At 55.0% G+C, this 19,703-nt stretch overlaps 8 protein-coding genes across 8 annotated transcripts; 3 read left to right on the top strand and 5 right to left on the bottom strand.

Moving 5' to 3' along the window:
* Positions 1-1,647: 1,647 nt before the first annotated feature.
* On the top strand, positions 1,648-2,051 carry POSPLADRAFT_1130109 (hypothetical protein; the record flags this gene model as incomplete). Its single annotated transcript, XM_024483917.1, has 2 exons — positions 1,648-1,709; positions 1,793-2,051. 2 exons carry the CDS (start codon positions 1,648-1,650, stop codon positions 2,049-2,051), a joined length of 321 nt encoding a protein of 106 aa, XP_024344973.1.
* A 1,316-nt stretch (positions 2,052-3,367) lies between these two features.
* On the top strand, positions 3,368-5,508 carry POSPLADRAFT_1043304 (hypothetical protein; the record flags this gene model as incomplete). The annotated part of the gene is made up of 8 exons (XM_024478274.1): positions 3,368-3,583; positions 3,894-4,013; positions 4,122-4,430; positions 4,554-4,782; positions 4,837-5,000; positions 5,051-5,189; positions 5,236-5,313; positions 5,357-5,508. The coding sequence occupies 8 exons, from the start codon at positions 3,368-3,370 to the stop codon at positions 5,506-5,508; spliced, it is 1,407 nt and encodes a 468-aa protein (XP_024344972.1).
* A 312-nt stretch (positions 5,509-5,820) lies between these two features.
* Positions 5,821-6,601, bottom strand: POSPLADRAFT_1127726 (hypothetical protein; the record flags this gene model as incomplete). Its single annotated transcript, XM_024483658.1, has 4 exons — positions 5,821-5,877; positions 5,956-6,136; positions 6,230-6,243; positions 6,353-6,601. The coding sequence occupies 4 exons, from the start codon at positions 6,599-6,601 to the stop codon at positions 5,821-5,823; spliced, it is 501 nt and encodes a 166-aa protein (XP_024344971.1).
* Positions 6,602-7,299: 698 nt separating this feature from the next.
* POSPLADRAFT_1052304 (hypothetical protein) lies at positions 7,300-7,772 on the bottom strand (the record flags this gene model as incomplete). The annotated part of the gene is made up of 2 exons (XM_024480261.1): positions 7,300-7,607; positions 7,661-7,772. The coding sequence occupies 2 exons, from the start codon at positions 7,770-7,772 to the stop codon at positions 7,300-7,302; spliced, it is 420 nt and encodes a 139-aa protein (XP_024344970.1).
* Positions 7,773-9,301: 1,529 nt separating this feature from the next.
* POSPLADRAFT_1130238 (hypothetical protein) lies at positions 9,302-9,646 on the bottom strand (the record flags this gene model as incomplete). Its single annotated transcript, XM_024483935.1, has 1 exon — positions 9,302-9,646. The coding sequence occupies one exon, from the start codon at positions 9,644-9,646 to the stop codon at positions 9,302-9,304; it is 345 nt and encodes a 114-aa protein (XP_024344969.1).
* A 1,945-nt stretch (positions 9,647-11,591) lies between these two features.
* POSPLADRAFT_1043302 (hypothetical protein) lies at positions 11,592-13,368 on the bottom strand (the record flags this gene model as incomplete). The annotated part of the gene is made up of 8 exons (XM_024478273.1): positions 11,592-11,672; positions 11,847-12,031; positions 12,088-12,172; positions 12,200-12,367; positions 12,453-12,539; positions 12,597-12,872; positions 12,927-12,986; positions 13,054-13,368. 8 exons carry the CDS (start codon positions 13,366-13,368, stop codon positions 11,592-11,594), a joined length of 1,257 nt encoding a protein of 418 aa, XP_024344968.1.
* A 1,901-nt stretch (positions 13,369-15,269) lies between these two features.
* POSPLADRAFT_1127649 (hypothetical protein) lies at positions 15,270-16,417 on the bottom strand (the record flags this gene model as incomplete). The annotated part of the gene is made up of 5 exons (XM_024483646.1): positions 15,270-15,297; positions 15,356-15,708; positions 15,767-16,025; positions 16,081-16,219; positions 16,273-16,417. 5 exons carry the CDS (start codon positions 16,415-16,417, stop codon positions 15,270-15,272), a joined length of 924 nt encoding a protein of 307 aa, XP_024344967.1.
* Positions 16,418-17,735: 1,318 nt separating this feature from the next.
* On the top strand, positions 17,736-18,660 carry POSPLADRAFT_1129222 (hypothetical protein; the record flags this gene model as incomplete). Its single annotated transcript, XM_024483821.1, has 5 exons — positions 17,736-17,819; positions 17,871-18,051; positions 18,106-18,214; positions 18,246-18,524; positions 18,609-18,660. The coding sequence occupies 5 exons, from the start codon at positions 17,736-17,738 to the stop codon at positions 18,658-18,660; spliced, it is 705 nt and encodes a 234-aa protein (XP_024344966.1).
* Positions 18,661-19,703: the final 1,043 nt, after the last annotated feature.

Raw genomic sequence — 19,703 nt, 5'->3', positions numbered from 1 at the left:
CAGCAGGGACCATCTTCCTCACAGCCAATTCAGTGGGTGTGGATACCAGATTCAATAGTGAGTACGTTGAAGCGTGCTCCGGCTTCTGATCGGCTAAAGATGCGCTCCGCTGAGCAGATCAAGCCGTACGTTGGCCGCCAGGCTGGCCGGTATCCTACCGAAGCCGATATTCGTAAAGCAAATGAGTACAAGAAATTGCTGCTCGCGCAGACCATACTACGTACGTCCGCTTCGTACATGCTACCATCCTACGTGCGGTACTGACCTATCTCAGCGGGTATAGATAAAATGACACCGCAACTTATTCCGCCTGGACAAGAGCCGAGTTATGCTGTGATCTTCCAGGAGCTCTGTGGCTACGCCTACCAGGTATACCCTGCTTTCGCGCTGATAATTTGTGCCGACGAAGACAGTGTGGTCATGGAGGTCATGTCCGCGGTAATCCAATCAAACATATGTGCTACTGTAATACTCACATCTTGTTGCAGACCATGACTGCACTTCGTCAGAAGGAGCTGAGCGAGCAGAAGGGTAGCCCGCACTATTTAATTGCACTTTCGGATATCCGGCGAATCATGAAGACGGTGAAGACCGCCGCCGAAGCTATTCCGTACGGTGGTATGCACGGCAGGTCTCCCCTGGATCCACTTTAGCCACAGCCTCGGAATCATAGCGCGCAGTAAGATGAATCTGTACCACGCCCAATTTCCTGTTGCTATTCCCAAGCCACTACTGCCACTTTGCTTGCCGTACGTTTCTTTGGGAAGGCTGCAGCCTCGCAATCCATCAGGCTCAGCATTATCGGCGCATCCTATAGTGAGAACTTAGATGATCCTGTCTGCGCCTGTACCAACACACACCGGGAATGGTGTGTATCATGCTATCTCCACCCTGACCATTTCATTCGCAATCCCGATACTTTTGGTACATAGTGCTTTCTGAAAAGTTATATTTCTCGACCTCAAACTGCACGAGGTATAAGCGTGACTCACAAAGGCTTATCCATTATCAAGGATGCGAGCACTTACCTCTTGTTCACTGTATATACAAATCGAAGTGTTGTGGATCATTATCTCGGCATCTCCGCTGTTCAGCCACGACGCTTCCATCAATGGGCCACAATCTTCAACAGCGCATCTTGAACATTTTATCGAAGCAGAAGTTGGCGGCAATAGATTGCAATAGCCCGACCGACGCGGAACAGAATGGTCTCACATACAGCAACTTCTTGTTGATATCTCGCGTTAGAATAGCCCAAGGGCAGCCTACCCTCAAACAAAAACACATCCCAGATGCGGAGGAGGTAGTCTCATGTCAAGGAGCCAGTGAACACATAGCATAGAGACATGACCATTAGGCAATGACTACTCAAAATAGAAGCAGACGTACCAGGGTTTACAGATAGCGATGGGTTGGATAGCCATGTTAATGCAGATCCTTCTCGATACAGCAGGGTCATCGACTCTCAACGCTTTCAAAAAGAGGGAAGCATCGACATCTAGTTGTACGTTGCTTCGCGAGTAGTAGGGCCGGAGGTGGGAGTCCATCAGCGAAACAAAGATGCAGAAGGCACCTTCCTCCGGGGACTGCGTGAGCAGTTGACTTGCAACTACGGCGAGTCCTAACACGGCTCAGATTGACTTTATAATGTACAAGGGCACGAGTAAAGGTCTTACCTCTTGTATACTGGATATGGGGTCGTACAAACCGTCAATAATGTCGTCCGCCCGCTCCTCCTTCCCGTTTCGCGTCCCCTCCTCATGCGTTAGCCTATGGCTGACTGCGCGCGCAGGAACTCGAAGATATACCTCAGCGCGCTGACCCACCTCAACCTTGAGCCGCACCAGTGTGCGATGGTCGCCGCGCATATCCACGACCGGCGTGCCTCGGCGACCCACGGGATGAAGACCATGTTCGTGCATCAACCGCGCGAGCACAACGCGCCGAACGACGTAAAATCTAATAGCTCGGGCGGGGAGGTCGACGTGTACGTCGAGTCGTTCGTCGATATCGCCAACCTGTTGGCGGAGGCGAAGGGCGCGACCGCGTGATCGGCTATGGAGGGTGTTTCACATGCTCAGCGAATGAATGTACAACCCGGTGGCAGCGTTTCCACCAGGACCGGAACAAGGTCCGCGTTCACTTTGTCTGAGCGAGGACTTCGCCAATTTCACTGAGTGGTACGACGTGGAAACACGCGCTGCGAATCTCCTCATCTTGTGGGAGCAGCGCGATCTGGCTCATGGTCCCCCGCCATCCTCTGCCTCACCTCAAGCCGCCGGTCGCCCAGTATTGTGATGCGGGGTCCTTGGAGAACGTCGGTCGCCGGCTCCCCCTTCTTTTCGTTTGCCTCGTTGTCGCACCACCAACGCGGCGTCTGCCGCGCGAGGACCGCCCCCCGCGCCGTCGGCGAGGGGCACTTAGTCTGCCTGAAGCCTGTAGGGCGAGGACGCCGTGCGACCCGCATTTCGCTGTGCGGGTCCGGAGGCAGGCGTGGAGCCCATTATTAGGAGCCGCTGCCGGCTTGGATGCACTCTACATGTACCTACGCTGTGTTGAGATTTAACTCGAAGGGTTTTTACATTACTAGTCTCCCCTGGGCGGCCTACAATAGAGCACTCTTTTTGATGGTCGGAGGATGGTCGCTTTGAATGTCTGCTTCAATACGCGCCCCCGGCAGCATTTCGAGCGTGCTATCACTTGCCGGTTGATGGCCGAGCTATGCCGAATGTTGGCCGGGACGATCCCATCAGTCCTACCGCTCCTCTGGTGCCAGCAACGCCTCTTTGAGGCTCTCTTCGCTGCTACGGCTCTCAACATCACTCAAGGAGAGTGGAAAGAAAACATAATTATGTATTGCTAGTGAGCAGATGCATTTTGTGTATCCCCCAGTTCTGAATCAGAGCCGGCGTTCTCAAATTCGGAATCCCCACCACTCGACTGCTAGTCTTGAAATTCGCGCAACTCCTTCACTGGCTGCTCCTAGCCTTCCATTAATCTACGATGGCTACCTACCCGGCTGCAGTACATGGTGCGGGAATTGCCACACTGAGGCTTTCAGCGCGACGTGTCCGCGTTATGTATAGATCGCGACGACGCGTTTCGGAGATGAAACCGCTGACGTAACTCCGAAATCGCGTCTCGACCCCCAAACTGAACCAGACTATATACCATCTGGAAGGTGTGCGGAATCTACAGATATCTCATATGCTGTATATAGGCTGGTAATCACGTCCCCAATTATGAAGTCCTTTGTTCCTTTGTTCGCACCTCCCCACTGACTCTGAACGCTCACTGTCTCCACTCTTCTTGAAGCCGCCTTCTGCCTTCGTCGCATTACCGAGTCTAACAGCCCATTTCCACAAATATGGCTGATTATCTCCACAAACAGGACAATGGAGCCCTCGACGGCGCCCAGAGCGACACTGAGCCTCAGCTGTTGAATGTGCCCGATTCGCAGATCAGCATGGATTTGAACGTGCAGAGCCTCCATGGATCCTCTGACCAGTCCCCCATGCCCCTACCATCGCAACAGCAGAACGTCGTGCCGTATGAGACGTTTCAGCATCAAATTGAAGATCAGGTGAGTGGCACGATGGCTAGTCCTAGTATATCCCCACAATCAGCATGGGAGCTGTCTCCTCGTTCGTCCTTTTTTGACCTCAGTGATCTCACCACGCACTTTGTCTTTTACTCTACGTCATATTTGCATGTATTGTCATCTTCCACAAAGTAACAGTCTGCATTGCACTTGTGCTTTCTCGAGGCATCTTCCGCCTCGTCATGTATCAGACCCAATCCACATCCAGCTGCCTAATTCATCACACGCACCAATCGATAGTGGCCTTTGTTGTTCATGCATAGATGCTAACGGCGATTGTCCTGACCTCTAGATAGTGGAGCTCGATAGCCAGATGAACGGATTCAGTGTACAGCCCACCGATGGCGAGGACCAGAAGAATCAGGCTGGTGGTGCAATGTCCAGTAGTACAAGCGTCGCTCAGGACCAGCAGGTGCGTTGTTTTCCTTGTCTCGTTTGCCTTCACCCAGCCCCATCCTGTTCATCGCGCCTTTTGAACCGTTTCCTCATCTCTTGCTCCGCCTACCCTAATATAATGCAGGGCATTCCACAGCTTGACCAGCAACAGCCGCAATCGCAACAACACGATCTACCTCAGCGGCAAGGCATCCCGCAGACGCAGCCCAGCACCCAACAGGAACAGTACTCCCAGCTACGTTCACGCGCACAAGTCTGGGCGGCGAATATCAAGCAACTAGAGCAGGACCTCGCTCTCCATAATCAACAGCGCGGCGCGATGCCCGAGCCCACCCACCAGCTGAAGGCGGAGCAATATTCGGACCAGATCGACCGATTAAAGGAAGATCTGCACACGATGTTCGATCTCATCAAGGAGATGGCTACTGGGCACGTGAGCACGCAACACCGAATGCCCTCGGATCCCGGCGATATGTAATTGTGTTCCGCTCTCTTTTGTTCCTGAGTACTCATAGAGTGCAGGAATGATGAGCCAGCATCTGACTACCCGACGCAGAACAATTCACAGCCGGGAACGTCTTCTTCGCAGTCGTCTCAGCCGCCGATGATCCCAGATCAAGTAGTGAATACGCTGGAGGGAGCTCCGGCTCCTGCGCGGCTAAAGGTGCCCTCCGCTGATCAGGTCAAGCCGTATGTTGGCCTCGAGGCTGGTCGGTATCCCACCGAAGCCGAAATTCAGCAGGCGAGGCTGTACAAGGAGCTGCTGCTCGAGCAGTTGATACTGCGTACGTACGCTTCGTACATGCTATCATCCGACGTGCGGTTCTGACCTATCTTAGCGGGCATTGGCCACATGAAACCGCAACATATCCCGCCTGAAAAAGAGTCGGAATATGCTGCGTTCTTCCAGGAGCTCTGTGGCTACGCCTCCCGGGTATACCCCGCTTTCGAGCTCATGATTTGTGGCTACCCCGAAAACGTCGTCAAGAAGGTCATAGCCGCGGTAATTCAATCCAGCATGTGTGCTATCGTGAGACTCACATTTTGCTGCAGACCATGACGGCATTTCGTCAGAAGGAGCTGAGCGAGGAGAAGGGCAGCCCGTACTATCTGATTGGACTCGAGAATATCCAGAGTCTCACCAATACGATGAAGGCCGCCGCCCAAGCTATCCCGTACCGCGGTATGCGCGGTAAGTATTCCCTAGCTCCACTTTAGCCACAGCTTCGGTCTCATAGCGCGCAGCGAGATGATTCTGTACTACGCCTTATCCCTCCTGCTGCCGTTGCCAAGCCACTACTATCGCCCCATGGACTGTATGTTCCTCTGTGAACGCTGCCGCCTCGCACCCCACACCAGGCTCCTCCCCAAAGGATGTGGCGGCAATGCCAACCTCTATGTTCCTGCCTGCGCCTGTACCAACACACACCGCGAATGATGTGTATCTTGTTATCCTCATCCTGGCCATTTCGTTCGTGATCACGATATTCTTGGTGTATAGTGCTTTCTGAGAAGTTATGTTTGTGTACCTCAATCTATACGAAGTAACTAAATGATAGTCGCATGATCGTTTGACGACTCGCACAACACTGTTATACAGTACCACTTGCAACCTGGTTCCTTTGCGATGTAATGCAGGGCGGGGCTGAGCCAGTGTCCGCTTGGTGAGTATGCACGCGGTTGGTTGATTCTGGACGGTGACTGCAAGGCGTATGTCACGGAACCGCAAAGCAGGCAAACTCGGTACAGTACACAAGGTTCAATCCGTCATCGTACGCCGGGGCCTCGCCCTGAACGGCGTCATACGTCGCAGCCGTCCCGTCCTATTCATTGCCAGACGACGGGGGCGGTGGGAACTCGCCGATGTCTTCATACCATTCCTGCGTCGGTGATGTCAGCCACGAGAGGTCCCCGAGGAAGAAGCGCCGGGAAACAGTAGTGTCGAATGGAGCACACACCTCGGGCTTCTCTGCGATGAACTTGCGCATGAGCTCCTTGCAGTCCGCATCGTCGAGCACGATGACCTCGACGCCGCGGCTCCGGAGGAGGTCTTCGTCGCCCTTGAAGTTGACGCTTTCGCCGATGACCAGGCGCGGGATCTTGTAGAGCATGACCGCGCCCGAACACATGCTGCACGGACTATTCGCGCGCGCGAAAAGAAAAGAAAGGCCAGCCCGGTGCCCGATCAGACCCTTGTTCGCTCCAGCTAGGACCAGAAAGAACACTGCACACCTTAACGTAGTGAACTAGACAGATCCGCGTCGCATCAGTCAACCTGCCATGAACTCAGCCGCGCCGCGAATCGCCTCCGGCAACACAATGCATAGCACACGCCCCGGGGGGCGCCGCACGCACCATGGTTGAGTTCCTGTACACCTCTGCCTTCAGCCGCCCCGCGTCCTGCAGCGCGGCGGTCTCGCCGTGGAGAATGGCGGACGCGCTCTGCACGCGCTCGTTGTGTCCCTGTCCGAGGACGCGCGGCTCAGGGTTCTGCGCGTCCCCGTGGTAGACGAGCGCCGCGCCGATGGGGACGCCGCCCTCGGCGTAACTCTTGCGGGCGTGGGCGAGGGCAGCCTGGAGGCCGAGTGCGTCGACGCGGTCCATGGTAGTGGTGTAGAATAAGAGGGAGGAGGGGGGGAGTGAGCAAGGGGTGCCAAAGTGGCTGTTGATATAGTCGTAAGAGATTGACTCCAGTACGGTGGATCTGGGAAGAACCGATCTGGCTCATGATCGTGGCATGTGGGAGCTTAATCTTATCTCGATTTGCCATACGAGGCAGCCTTTATGCCTCTTCGGGTAACTGCCTTAGCGCTCATGGCATCTCATAAATCTTGTGAGCACAAAGCCAGGTCTATCCGACTGACCGCCCGCCATACTTATTCGGAATTTCCCTCTCGCCTTCGCGCTACGGTCGTCCCTTCGCGGTCGTGCTCAAGAGGGAAAAAAGCTTCGCCGTGTCTATGACGAAGTAAAGAATACCTCCGTAAGATATGCGAATCGAGATCGCTGAGGTGCGATACCCACCAAAGTACTGGAGGTATCACACATCTAAAAGCGAGTCATTCAGCCTTTGTGTCAGCGTGTAGCTTTTACGTCTGCATTGTTGTTACTATCAGCCACCGAGCAGCCAGTTAGGGGAGTGTGAGAGCATGCCGAATGGGTGATAACAAGTACAAGTTATATTCATTATGATATACTGCCGTAACGAGGTCGTGAAGGCGCCTATCGTACACATCCACCTGCAAAGGGACCCGTGACATATAAGTGAGAGTAAGGATACAAGAGGCATGAAGCAAGCGGTCCTATGCCACGACCTCTAGATCAGCTCGCGCCTCATTGCCGCTTGCAACTCGGGCATCGTCTGGCAATAGTCTCGCGCACATATCCTGCAGCTGCCGCACTTCCTCCTGCAGTAGCTCAAGCAGGCCCTTGACCTCCTGTACTGTTCGATGGGTCGCCTGAACACCGCGGAGCCGGTCCAAGCGTGTCTGGTTCAGCAATACGCGCATCCCGCGATACCGACTGTGCGCACTGCGCGTAGTCCGCGTGCTGGACGTGGAAGCCCTCCGGGTATACTCTCCAGACCGGGCCGGCGCGCATCGTTCTTGAGCTATGTGTTTCTGGATGAGCTCTTTCCAAAATCATACAGGCAGACAGGCATACCTCCTGACATGCACGGTTCTGGAGGGTCATCCTCGTTCTTCGAGGAGAACGGTGCCTGAGCGGTCGACACAGCAGAGAGTGCCTCAGCCTTTCTGCGGAATCTCGGTGGCATATTGTAGAACGCCGGCTCTGACGTCGAGGGCATCAACTCCCAACAACCTACGACGTCACGATGTATATGTACTAAGTTCGTGCTGGTGCAACATATACGACATTGAAGAGCTACCTTCAAAAGACGCCACTTCTAGGTTGTCCTGTTTGATTTCTGGGATGTTCATTTGCGTTACGGTAATTGAATCTGAGCGATACGTTAACTTTGCATGGACAGAGCCTCAAGGGACACTGACCTGAATTGTTATCGGGTCCGTTCTTACCGGGGCACGCAGAAATCGAATCCTATATACTGTTCTTGCATTGTCCTGACCTCATGGCGGATAGCATCGATGGATCTCCTCACAAGTACGTAATAAATCCAAGGCTTTGCATTGTTTCTGCGCAGAATCACCGAGCCTTCTTGATCGATTGTCCACTCCCTGTGCCCAGTCGGGCAACTCGGTCCACAGGGACCCCCATGGGATGTACCAGATGCGAATGCGCATCGCTGACATTCAACGTCGACAATGTGAGAAAAAACAAATGTTACACAAGAATCAGTAAAATAATCAATAAGGACTATATCCTATCCAAGAACATTTCCGCACCACAATCACGAAACGCGAGGAATCACGACACCGGGAGGCTTTGACCCATCTCATGCAGAGCCTGGGCACAGAGGAACATAAGCTCCTGTTGTGAAAGTTGTCCCTTGGCAGGCGAGGCTCCTGACTCTACGTCCGACTCCGGAGGCGGCGACAGTGTCGACGAGCGCGAATCGAATCCAGCCACATCCTGCCAGTCATCGCGGAATTCCTGATTCGCCTGCCAGTTCCCAATGAAGAGCCGCGCACCGGGACGCGCTTCAGGGTGGTTCTTAGCACCACGATGCCGCAGTTTGTACACAGAAGGGGGCGGACTCCCAATATATGTTCTCTCCCGAGGTGGAGGACGCACTCGGGACGGTTGCTGTTTCTGAGCCATGGATAAACCACCACGCGCTTCGCCGTCGGAAAGCTCAGGGGACGAGCTCTGCGCCCCGCCGGAGGCGGCCTCGTGTTGCCAATCAGGATCGAATGTTGGATTCGGAATAGACGCATACGACCGAAGAGTAGGCATCCCGTCAGAGTTCTTGACGACGATTGCCTCGTTGTCATCACCCACGAAGGCGCCGCCTACGCGCTCTCCGGTGACCGTGTACACCGATCCCCAGTATGAGCCACCAACGTTGGCATGATCAAAATTGGCAGGCAGTGGCTCCTGGGAACCCGCATGATCCGGCGACAGTGAAGGAGAAAGCGGAGGCGACGGGGGAACCTGTTGACTTTTGGCCTTAGTCTTGCGGCTGCGAAGGGGTGGTTCGCGCCCTGAGGCAGCAGGTCCAATCAGTCCCGAAACATACTGTTCCCCTCGCCGCCCGCAGCATGCGGTGCAATTGCACGTATCGCTACATTTCGGGCAAGTGAAGACGCGAGCATACGAATCGAATTCAATGTCGGGGTACCTGCGATTGCCACCAAAATGTGGGAGGTTATATATCAATCAGCATTAAATTCGTGAGGCAATACAGAAAATAGGATCACAGACACGCGGGACGGGTCCACGCATAGCGACTGCTCTGCCTCTTCGTGTAGTGAGAAAAAGGATGGCGACAGACCTCTTATCTACGCAGTTTCGACAGAATCTCTTCCCGCATAAATCGCCGGACTCCTTGATGACAGTACATCGCATCTTGTCGTGTTGGGTGGTCCTCCTGCATTGATGGCAAAACGTTGGTTCTGCCGCGAGGGCATGGAATGAGTTCTTGATAGCCTTCACAGGTGGCCCGAAGCGCTTGGGTGGTGCCGGAACATCTTCTACGACCGATGAAGCTGCCGTACTAGTGATAACCATCGACGGGGACTCCGATGGCGTCCGCGAAGGTGACGGCGTCGGGTGTCCGCCAAGGGCGCGCTCGGTGAGCTTGCGCTTCCGCTTACCTGACACCTCAACAGGTTCAGTGAATATATTCTTGTCGACAACCAACGCCATCACCTCCCTCTCCCGCGCGGGCCTCCTCACTTGCGTGCTTGTGCTGGGCTTCGGCTTCGGCTTTGACTTCACTTTCGATTTCGCCTTGCTAGCGCGTTTCGAAGACCCGTAGTCACCGCCGCGGCCGTCATCGACTTCCGGAATCTCCTCATCCAAGGCAGAAGTGGATGCGTAGGGTGTGCTCAGCGGGCGCGAAGCCCCGATGACAACTTGAATCTGCTTGCCCTTGCCCTTGCCCTTTGCTGAAGCCGATGCTATCGGCGAGAGAGAAATGTGGGTAACAGAGGGCGTCAGGGGCGTCAACGAATCCTCATTGTGCCCTCGATCCTCATCGGACTCGTCCGCGTGTTCTACACCCGTAGCAACGTCAGGGTGCGCCGCGACGCTGCCACCCAGTAGGGAAGGATTGATAGTCCCGTTCGCAAAGTCGAAGTGGTCCGCAAATTGCGGGGCGTCCGGCGCGAAACCGACGGCCGCATCCACATCCATATTCCCCTGTTCGTCACTGACCTCCGCGTGCGCCATGTACGGCTGGAGCAGATCTTGCTGTTGACCCGGATATGAGGCACCAAACCATGCATCGCCACCTGCTGGGCCCGACCTCGTCTCCATCTCCGCTTGGGGATGCCCGAACAACAGTGACGGTGACCGAGACATAGAATGGCCCAAAAAGGTGTCGGGACGAGCACTCGGCCGCATCGCAAGAGTCGGTTGAATTGCGTACCGTTCAGTATCGACCCCTGTACTGAAGTCCGCACCGATATGTAGCGGCGCAGATTGCACCAGCCCTAGGTCCGCGCCCGTAAGAACCGACGACGACGACGATGCAGCGTTACTTAAAGGTGCACGACCAGTAGAGCTCGACGAGCCGTCCTCCTTGTCGGCTCCCGCCGATGGTGATAACATCATGGACCGCTCAGTGTTTTGACGCGGATCCCTCTCATCGAGAATGCACGCCGCACGTGAAGGCGACTCTGTCCTGGATACTGTCGGCGTCGGCAGCGATGTCTGCGGCAGCGGCTCCTTGCCCTTGAACCGTGGTCGAGGACGAGGGCGCACCGGACTGTGCACGCCTACCTGACTCGACTCAGCCCGACTCTCCTCAACGCCTCGCGCGTGCTGCCCCTTCTCCTTCTCCTTCTCTTGCGCCTTCGCCCACCGCTTCTGCTCTCTCTCCCGCTCCTCCCCTTTCCTGGCCGGCGGCCGCTCGCGCGAGTCTTGCCCCGCTTCTACTTCCACTCTTGCCTCCTGCTCCTGCTGCATTCGCTCCTTCTTGGCCGCCTCCCACACCTGTCGATGCGCCTCCACCCGTTCTCGCCACCAGCCCTCATCCCGCTCTTCCCGCCGCACACCGACATGCCGCAGCGCGACACAGAACGTACCCGGCAGCACAGGCGGCTCCTCCGCCCCGACGTCTATCAGGCTCGTCGACAGCAGCGGCTCCAGCACATCAGCGGCCGCGTGGAAGCCGTATTCCTCTGTTGGCTGTGGCTGTGGCTGTAGTTGCGACGGTGCCTCTACGTCTTGGCCAGGCGCGGAGATCGTCTTCGCCTTTTCCCTAGAGGCTGACCTGGAGGGCCCTGGCGGCCGACCCCGCTTTCTTGGCGCGCTCTGCTGGGAGGCGGTAGATGGCCTGGGTTTCACCGACAGCTGTTGTGACCGCGAGAGACGTTCCTCCGACGTCATCCGAGGAGTCTCCGTGAGCGCAGGAGCGACAACATCGACGGGTGCATTCTTGGACACACCAGACGCACGCTCTAGCAGCTGCAGATGGGAGAGGGAGCTCGGCCCAGCTTCAGCCTCAGCGTCAACGGCCTCTCCCGTCGCCCAGCCCCGCGTCGCGGTATGCAGATGCGACAAGCGCGCCTCTGCCCGCAGTTTTGCCTGTCTTTGCACATGGGGTGTAACAGGTGGTGCGGACATGATAGGCGCCGGCGTCGGGGCATGCTCGCGATGCGATCTGCTCTCGCGCGCTTTCACTGCGGGGGTGTGCGCTTGTCGTGCATCCTCACTTTGTGTGTCGAGCGCCCTTAACGCGATCAGCTGCGATGCTGGGACGTACGACTCCTTTGAAACGCCGGGCGTGAGCGCAGGCAGAGCGACATATGGCCTCGGACGTTTGCGGGAGGAAGAGAGTTGCGGGATGGGCGATGAAGAGGGGGCCCGAGACAGGGGAGAAAGGGAGGTGGAGATATCCGGAGTCGGTGATCGCAGTGGTGTCTTTGAGCTTGAGCTTGGAAACACGTTCTAGAGCAGCGATGAATAAAGTTCCAGCCTAATCAGGGCGGATTCAGATCACTCACCGGCCGCGATGGTGACAGCCAGGGGGACATGGCTGCGATATGTGATGGACGAGCCTGTCATATGATGTTGACGCATCAGTCCTTGCTTTCGAACACGCAAGTTTTAATATACCAATTGCTGTCGGTGCATCGGTGCATTTCTCTTTTCCTGGCGCGCTAGGCTCCTGGACACCTCCTCTGTTACTCGATCGACAATGAAATCGAAATCACTATTCTCGGACTCCTCTGCGATCGCAGCCGAGGACATGTGATCACGCGCGTGATACAGATCCGACTCTATCTGTGATTGAAGAGGCCGAGCTAAATCAATCGTTCGCTGTACTGAGAGTGAGCAACGCCCAGTCATGGCAAACAGTTGAGCTCACTGTTGCGGCATTCTCCGTTGCGCCCTCATCGTCCACGTCCATGAGGTGCATCTCAGGCTCGGGAGTTTGAGCCTCTTCTCCTGGAAACTATACGCGGTGTCAGCGAAGGGGCATTCAGGCGCAAGGAGAGCGCAAGGCACACACAGAGTCCGCCGTAGCGTCAGCGCGCACGGTATGTGCGCCTGGGGCAGTGGCCGGCATGTTGAGCAGTAAAGTTTCGATTGTTGCCTCTAAATCTATACCCACCGTGGTAACTATGACCTCTGCAGGTACTTCGGTCGTCTGCAGGTCAGGGTCGCCGATGTCTTCCTCATCGGGATATTGAAGGTCGGGTAAGTCATCCAGCCCCGGGGAATCGGACGGCAAGAATAAAGGCAGGGTAGTAGGCATTCCTAGAGCAGTGAAGGCCGCAGAGGTTTCCTAGAAAGACATGCATCAATTGACGCAGGTACGAAGCAGAAGAAAGGCAATCACCTTCGCATTAGGTTTGTGACTGTGATCGACGTTCGCATTCGCGGAATCCCGCGCGTCGTCCTGCAGCGGAAACGTATTCGAACGACAACGTGAGAAAACGCACTCGATCACGAAAATGTGCACGCACAGTGGGCGAAGCCTCATCTGAATCATTGGCCGATAGCATCACGGCTACCGCCAGGCGGTCTTTCTCTTCTGATGAACTAGTCTCCGAGCGGTGTCTCGAAAAGAACAAAGAGCTGGACGGTGGTGGCATCGCGAGAGCAAGCTCAGACGAACTCGAGGCAGTACTCGCGGGCTTGTGTGCCACTCTCAGAAGCGGTGCGATGGGGGGTGCGGGCAAGGCTGGCGAAGATGGGAAATGTGATGACTGCGCAGAACGTCGTGCAGGCGAAGACAGACTGCCATCCCAGTTGGCAAGAGCAGAGGAGGAGACGGGCATGTTGAAAACCGAATTAGCATCCCCTTCGTCGGGTCTGGGTGCGGGCAAGCGTGACTCTCTGCGTTCGACGCGCCTACAGCGGCACGCGTCGTGTCACACCACGTCACGGCTCATCGGTGAGGCGCATCTGCGGTAAACGAAGGAAGTGATGAAGCGACATCTTCAAGAGGAGGTTTCGTATTTATATGTACAGTTTATATGTGCAGAAGATCGACGCCATCAGTATATCATCATTCTGCCGCCAAATAGAAAGGTGCATTTCCGTCTTTGGCCCGTGTCACGCAAATGGCGGACCCCGCCATCCAAGCGGCATTCTTTGATGTATTGCTTGTCCAGCCCGCTCCCGAACCTTACTATAGAGTTGCTCATGGCCGTGTTCGCAAGTCTCGGGTTCACGAAGCACTGCACATTCCTTCATGATTCTTGTGTCATTAGATGCATTGAGATCTTCTCGCACCTGTAAATAGTTTGAATGCAATACAATGAGTGTTACTTGTACCGGCACGAATCCGTGAGGTGTAATAGGCATAGAGTTGCTCAAATCGTCACGGCATGTCACCGCGATACGTTCATACTCCGACGCGGCAACGTCCGCCAGCAGCATGTGCGACGTGCCGAGCGGAGTTTAAACTACAGGCACATTCAGCCACAGGAGCAAGACGATCTCACCCACCACGCTTGTCTACATCGTACCTCAAGTGCTTTAAATCATCGGGCTTGTTGATAGACATTTATATCAATAGAGAATGAATACTACAGCTTCCGGGGTGAAATTCTCATCGCATTTAGGTGAGATCTAGTTCAATATTGGTGTACACTGTTGTCAAAATGCCTTGTCGAGCATGCTACTCTTTCCACATTCATGATTTTACTATTTCGGTACCATAAGGGCATCCATAGGGACTATATATACTCTCACTGATTTCTCAGGATTTAAAATAAAAATGTGGAAGGCTGTACAAGGCGGTTTGAGCAACTCTATGCCTTGAGCAACTCTATACACCCCATAGTATGTCTCGTTTCCCAACTGCGATGGCCACTTTTTGAAATTTCATCGCCATTGCCTTTTTATACACCAGATGATAAGGCTTTGAAGAACCGGCACCGCCACGTTACAAGTATGCCATTACACGAAAGAAGCTGCTGCTTGGACTGTCACGTCACGAATTGGAATTGGCCTCAGGCAGTGCGGTTCGCCACCAACTGTTCACCGAAGTTACGCGCAAGCGTTAAATGTTCAACACCGGGTTCGACTCGACAGCTTCAAAGCGACAAAAGCCCAGTTGATTTGCTCGGCCAGATCTAGAATCTTTAAGGCTATATATCTGGTTATGTCTGCGACGAAATATCCTGTCCATGCAACTTAAATGAGGGGAAATACGCAGTGATATCTGAGTTTTGCAGTTGCTCGGCTTCCATCCTGAATAAATGACCATAATTTGGTTTGGGATTATTTGATTTTATCCTGCCTTTGCTGATGACTTTTATTGCATTCCCACTTTCCAGTACTTAACGGCCGTTTCGAGCAGTGAGGAGCAGTGGCAGTGGGTATAGTTCTCTATAAACATAACGTGTTACATTTCCTTCAACCCTTGAATTCTTAGGTAGTGTATATTGCTATGCGCGAATGGCCTACACTTGTATATGGCGGCCAATCAGGTGTACCCATGGTGGCCATCCATAGTTTACGGTGCGAATCTAATTATTCAAATTGCAATTGCGCACAAATTTAATGATAATGGCGGCTGTGACTTGCAATACCGAGGCAAGTAATACCTCACAAAAATAACAGTTCGACGCTCATACCAATATCAAAGCATCTGCTTTTAAATTACGAGAAATCATGACAGTCATTAACCCCACCACCCACATGAAGACCGCTAACCGAAGGAAGAGGCCGCTTATTTGGCATAGTACGCGTTCGGAGGCCTAGGAGCCACGGGTCAGTCCCAGACCAAGTCTCCGGAAATTCTAAGATAAAACTCACTGCTCAAAGCGCGGTTGAAAGCGCGCCAGCGCCTCCTGGCTCTCTCGATCCGACTGTATTGACGGCCGCCCAAGCATGTACGCGGCGTCCGCAGAGTCCCGCTCCAAGTGGACCCGCGTGCCCACGGTGATGTACACCAGCATCGTCGCGAACTCCGGCACGACGCCCATGACGAGGTACGCCACCCAGCTGCCCGTGAGGCTGTTGAACGTGTTGAGCGGCGACGTGCTCGGCACGTAGACAACCTGCCCGTCCGCGTTGACGCCCCGCAGCGACGGCGCGAAGCCGGACAGCACCGCGTAGAGGACGCGCACAAAGACGAAGGGCAGCGCGCCGGTGATGCCCGCGAGCAGCTGCATGGCAAGCGGTCATAAGCACATGCACGCGAGCCTGCGCGCACAGACGACTCACCACGCGCCGGTTGTAGGCGATGCTGCCGCGGTTTGCCCAGCAGAGGCCGTTCAACAGGACGACCAGGACGAAGATCACGGCGAACATGATGTCGCCGACGTGCCGCAAGGTCAGGCCTTGGTTGATGGACGACTGCGTGCTGCCAGTGCCCGAGTTGATGCCGCCCACGATGGCGAGGATCAGCGCGATCGTGCCCGCAAGCGGCAAGAGCTTGAGGCCCTTTGCGATGAGGGGATCCCTGTCGAGTGTATCTTGGCAGCTGCGCGCAGATCACGGTCAGTGAGCCCTGTCATTGGCGGTCAAAGGGGGCGTACATTGTGCGAAGGAAGCCGAGCGTCGCCAGGAGCAGTGGGGACACGCCGGCCGATTCCAGACTGAGCGCTGTAATCTCAAGATTCTCGCTGCTCGTGTTGTATTCGGATGCGATGGCGGCGCAGGACCCTACTATTCGGACTGTCGGAACGTCAGTGGGCCGTTGTGCTGATCAAGAGAAGAGGCGTGCTCACTGAGGGAGAGGATGACGAGGTAAATCCAGCCAGCTTGTCTTGTAAAGCCATTCCGTATCACCAGGATGACCGAGAGAATGAGGATGGGTATATAGACGACGATCTCCGCTACCGCAATGTCTCCTCGTTGGTCAAGCTTCGTCATCGTTTAGGTGGTTAATGTGGGATTTGGTGAGAGGGGTGGAAGTCAAGGTAGAGTATCGGTATGCTTGTCTAGCGACCTCCTGACTTATATACTGCTGCGAGGATCAGGGTTCTAACGTAACTATTTGCATCTCTGTGCGTGGTGGCCGTGCAGTCGCTTACGGATTAGTCGAAAAAGGAAGCCAAAGGACGGATGTGGCGAATGGGTTATGTCCCAAAAAGTGCTGCGCCCCTTACCCTGCCGCTGCGCTCGTCGAAATCGCTGCGGAACGCATACCGAGAAGGCTGTCCGTGTGTACAATCTGCAGTATCATTCAGACAATGCAGCTGTCGGCTGCGCACTACGCAGTCCATGTGCGTTACTATCGACGAGGTAGGTGCTTCCTTCAAATTCACATCGACATGCGATCGCTTGTCGGATGCCGACCAGGCCCTGAGGTCTGCACACGCTGGCAGCCGCTTCTACTAGAATTTTGAAAACTAGATTGGGCTCGGGCACGTTGAACTGTCAACATACCGAATCAGCCAGCGTTTCTACAAAACATGCGGATATCCATCTACGTCCGGAACAATCGAGATAAGCGGTGTATACATACAGTCCGGTGAGTATGGTTCGGACCGTACTACTAAACAGGCAGTGTCAGGCGATACAAACCCTGTATTCGAGTGTGCATACGGATGAAACTACCGGTCGCGAGAGACTGGCGGGTCTTCCTCGAGGGCTATCGACACAATTTTGACGTCGGGCGAGGCGCGCGGCGCAAGACGGGCCCGCTGCAGCTGCGCATAAACTTTGATGAGCCGATCCGCCTACAAGATCGGCGCGCCCGCCACGGCCACCGCTATGCATCGGCGCGGCACACAGCTACGTGCGCGATTTCTTTCGGCCATGATGTTCGAGAGTGGGAGTATGTACGTAGATGTATCGCAATTGGAGGTAATCTATACCACTGATGGTGTTTGTCCTCGCCAGTCTATCGGGTCCTAGGACCCCGGTCACTTTGAGAGGACAGTGTTTGCTTCTCCTTGCTTTTGCGGAATGGCAACACGCGCATTGGCCTCTACGCCGTAGGCACTATCAAGGACCGGCATATGCACTTCGAGTTGAGGAGCAACCAAACGCGAAAGTGCATACCGCGGATAAAGACGACATATCCTTCTCCTGCATCAGAACCGGTAGGCGAGGCTCGAGATCGTTACAGTCTAACGGTGACCAACTTGAGACAGTATTGCACATGGCCCATAACAATCTGTACCTGAAGAAATAGTATTGATCTAGCTGCCTGGGGCTACTCACACTGCTGCCACATCATGCCGGAATGGGTAGCTGGCTAGAAGTGCCACATCACTCGGCCTGGGTCGTCTGTGGCGACGTCTTTTGCAAACGGCGAATCAATAAAGAAGTACGTCTATAATTTTCACACGATAGAGGGCAGCTGTTGACCAGGCGGCAGGCACGTTGCCTTGCTGAAATGAAGGGCAATGAGTTCGAGCTCACTCCAACTTTAGTGCGCGCTGTGCGTCCTTTCGTGCTCGACGAGGCTGTTCTCACTGAGGTCACAGACGACGGGAACCTGAATTACAACGACCGGCGACTGTCACTAATTCTTTCTAGAAGCGAGAGTAACGTTGACTGTTCGTGCGCGAAGCATCGGGGGGGATAAATGTCTGCTCTGCAATTGAACGAAGTCAGTGAGAAAGTGACCGCGCTCATGGATGAGCGTTGCATAGGAGGGAATGCCCTGCATGCTACCGGCCGCCGATCTGAGACTCCGCCCGATAGGTTGACGCCACTGGCGTGAGTCAGATGTAAAGGCCAACGCGCTTAGGCAGGAGTTCCAAGGCTGCCTGACGAACGCACGGATCGTCTTGGTTTATTACCGGGAGAAGGCGACGGCGAGACGCGGCGCGAAAATTATGACGGACCAGGCGGAGCCGAGCATTGACAAGCCGGAGTTCTCCTTCGCGGAGGGGCTCTCGAAGGTGCGCGTGCAAACACCCATAAGGGAGTACCCTGCGATGCGGGAGCCGCAACTGCTGGGCGAGCCGTGCATGCCGGACGCCATCGAAGCGTTCGTGGACAAGGAAGACATCTTTTCAATTCAAAAGTGCGTTCCTTCCTCCCCATTTGTCTACACGCTGTTCATCAGCAAATTGGGGGCGTAATTGGCATGGCTGAAGCGATGCTCCAGATCAGCGCCCACAGCACGCAGCACGTACAAGGCAAGCGGGGAAGGAACCTGAAGCGATGCCCTAAACAGCGCCCGCCCGCAGCACACACAAGGCAAGCGGGGAAGCTAAGGAGGATAATCTGGGGATATTATCAATCTGCCGCCTTAATTATCTTCCTGAAGGCTCTTTACGTTGTCTCTAGGAGGAGAACGTGAGAGAGAAACATAGGAAGAAATACGTCGAGAAGAGGCAGGACGGTGGGTCGTCTAAGCCCAAGGCACGCCTGTTGGAAATGGCACGGAGCACATAGCATCCGATGATCAAAATATACGGTTTGCCGTGGGCCTGAAGCTGGTACGGCAGAAGAGAGGAGTACATCGAGTTTCGGCGTTCGTCGAAAACAATGCCGCACTGCCAGCCGTCGGAAATATCCATGCAAGGCCGGGGCACAGCCTGAGGGCCCTCGCCTCGTTTTGACGTAGATTGACCGCCTACTTCGCCGTCACCTTTCCTACCTCGCCCCGCGCACGACTCACCCTGCGATGAGTCCCAGTCACGTCGGCGTCCCGGGCAACGAGGCAGTCGACACCAGGCGAAGGCAGCTGCTCTCCAGCAGCCTGGCCCACCTCACATGAACCCGCTGCCCTGCGAGCTTCGCAAATCGCCACCCATGAATTTGGCCGCCCTAGAGTAGCACAGGACGACAGACCTCAAACACGACACACCCACCCGTTGGAAGTTTTTCCCTCGTCACGCCAGAATCAGCCGCATCGACCCCTCACTCCCGTCGACCAAATTCCTCAAGACGGGTGGAACCCTCCCGAGGAATAGACTTAGCTTGCTTGTACAATTGCGAGATCCGGACACGCTCCCCTTAACCAACGCCTCTTCCGCATAGGCAAGGTTGAATCGGCTCTATGCCTCGCCAGACAGCGATGTACTACATTCTCTCATGTCTGATATGGAAACGAGCCCGAACTCACTGCGGCGCGCCTTTCTTCAAACATGCAGGTGCGAACACTTCTTCACTGACCCGAAGCACTCCCGATCCTCTTCAACTACATCATCGTCATATCAAAGCTACCGGCCGGTTCGCGGCTGGGAGGAGCGACTGC

This window comes from Postia placenta (assembly GCF_002117355.1).
Source record: "Postia placenta MAD-698-R-SB12 unplaced genomic scaffold POSPLAscaffold_1, whole genome shotgun sequence".
Taxonomy (NCBI): domain Eukaryota; kingdom Fungi; phylum Basidiomycota; class Agaricomycetes; order Polyporales; family Adustoporiaceae; genus Rhodonia; species Rhodonia placenta.
The sequence above is the reverse complement of the archived record's forward strand: the minus strand, read 5'-3'. Positions and strand labels throughout refer to the sequence as shown.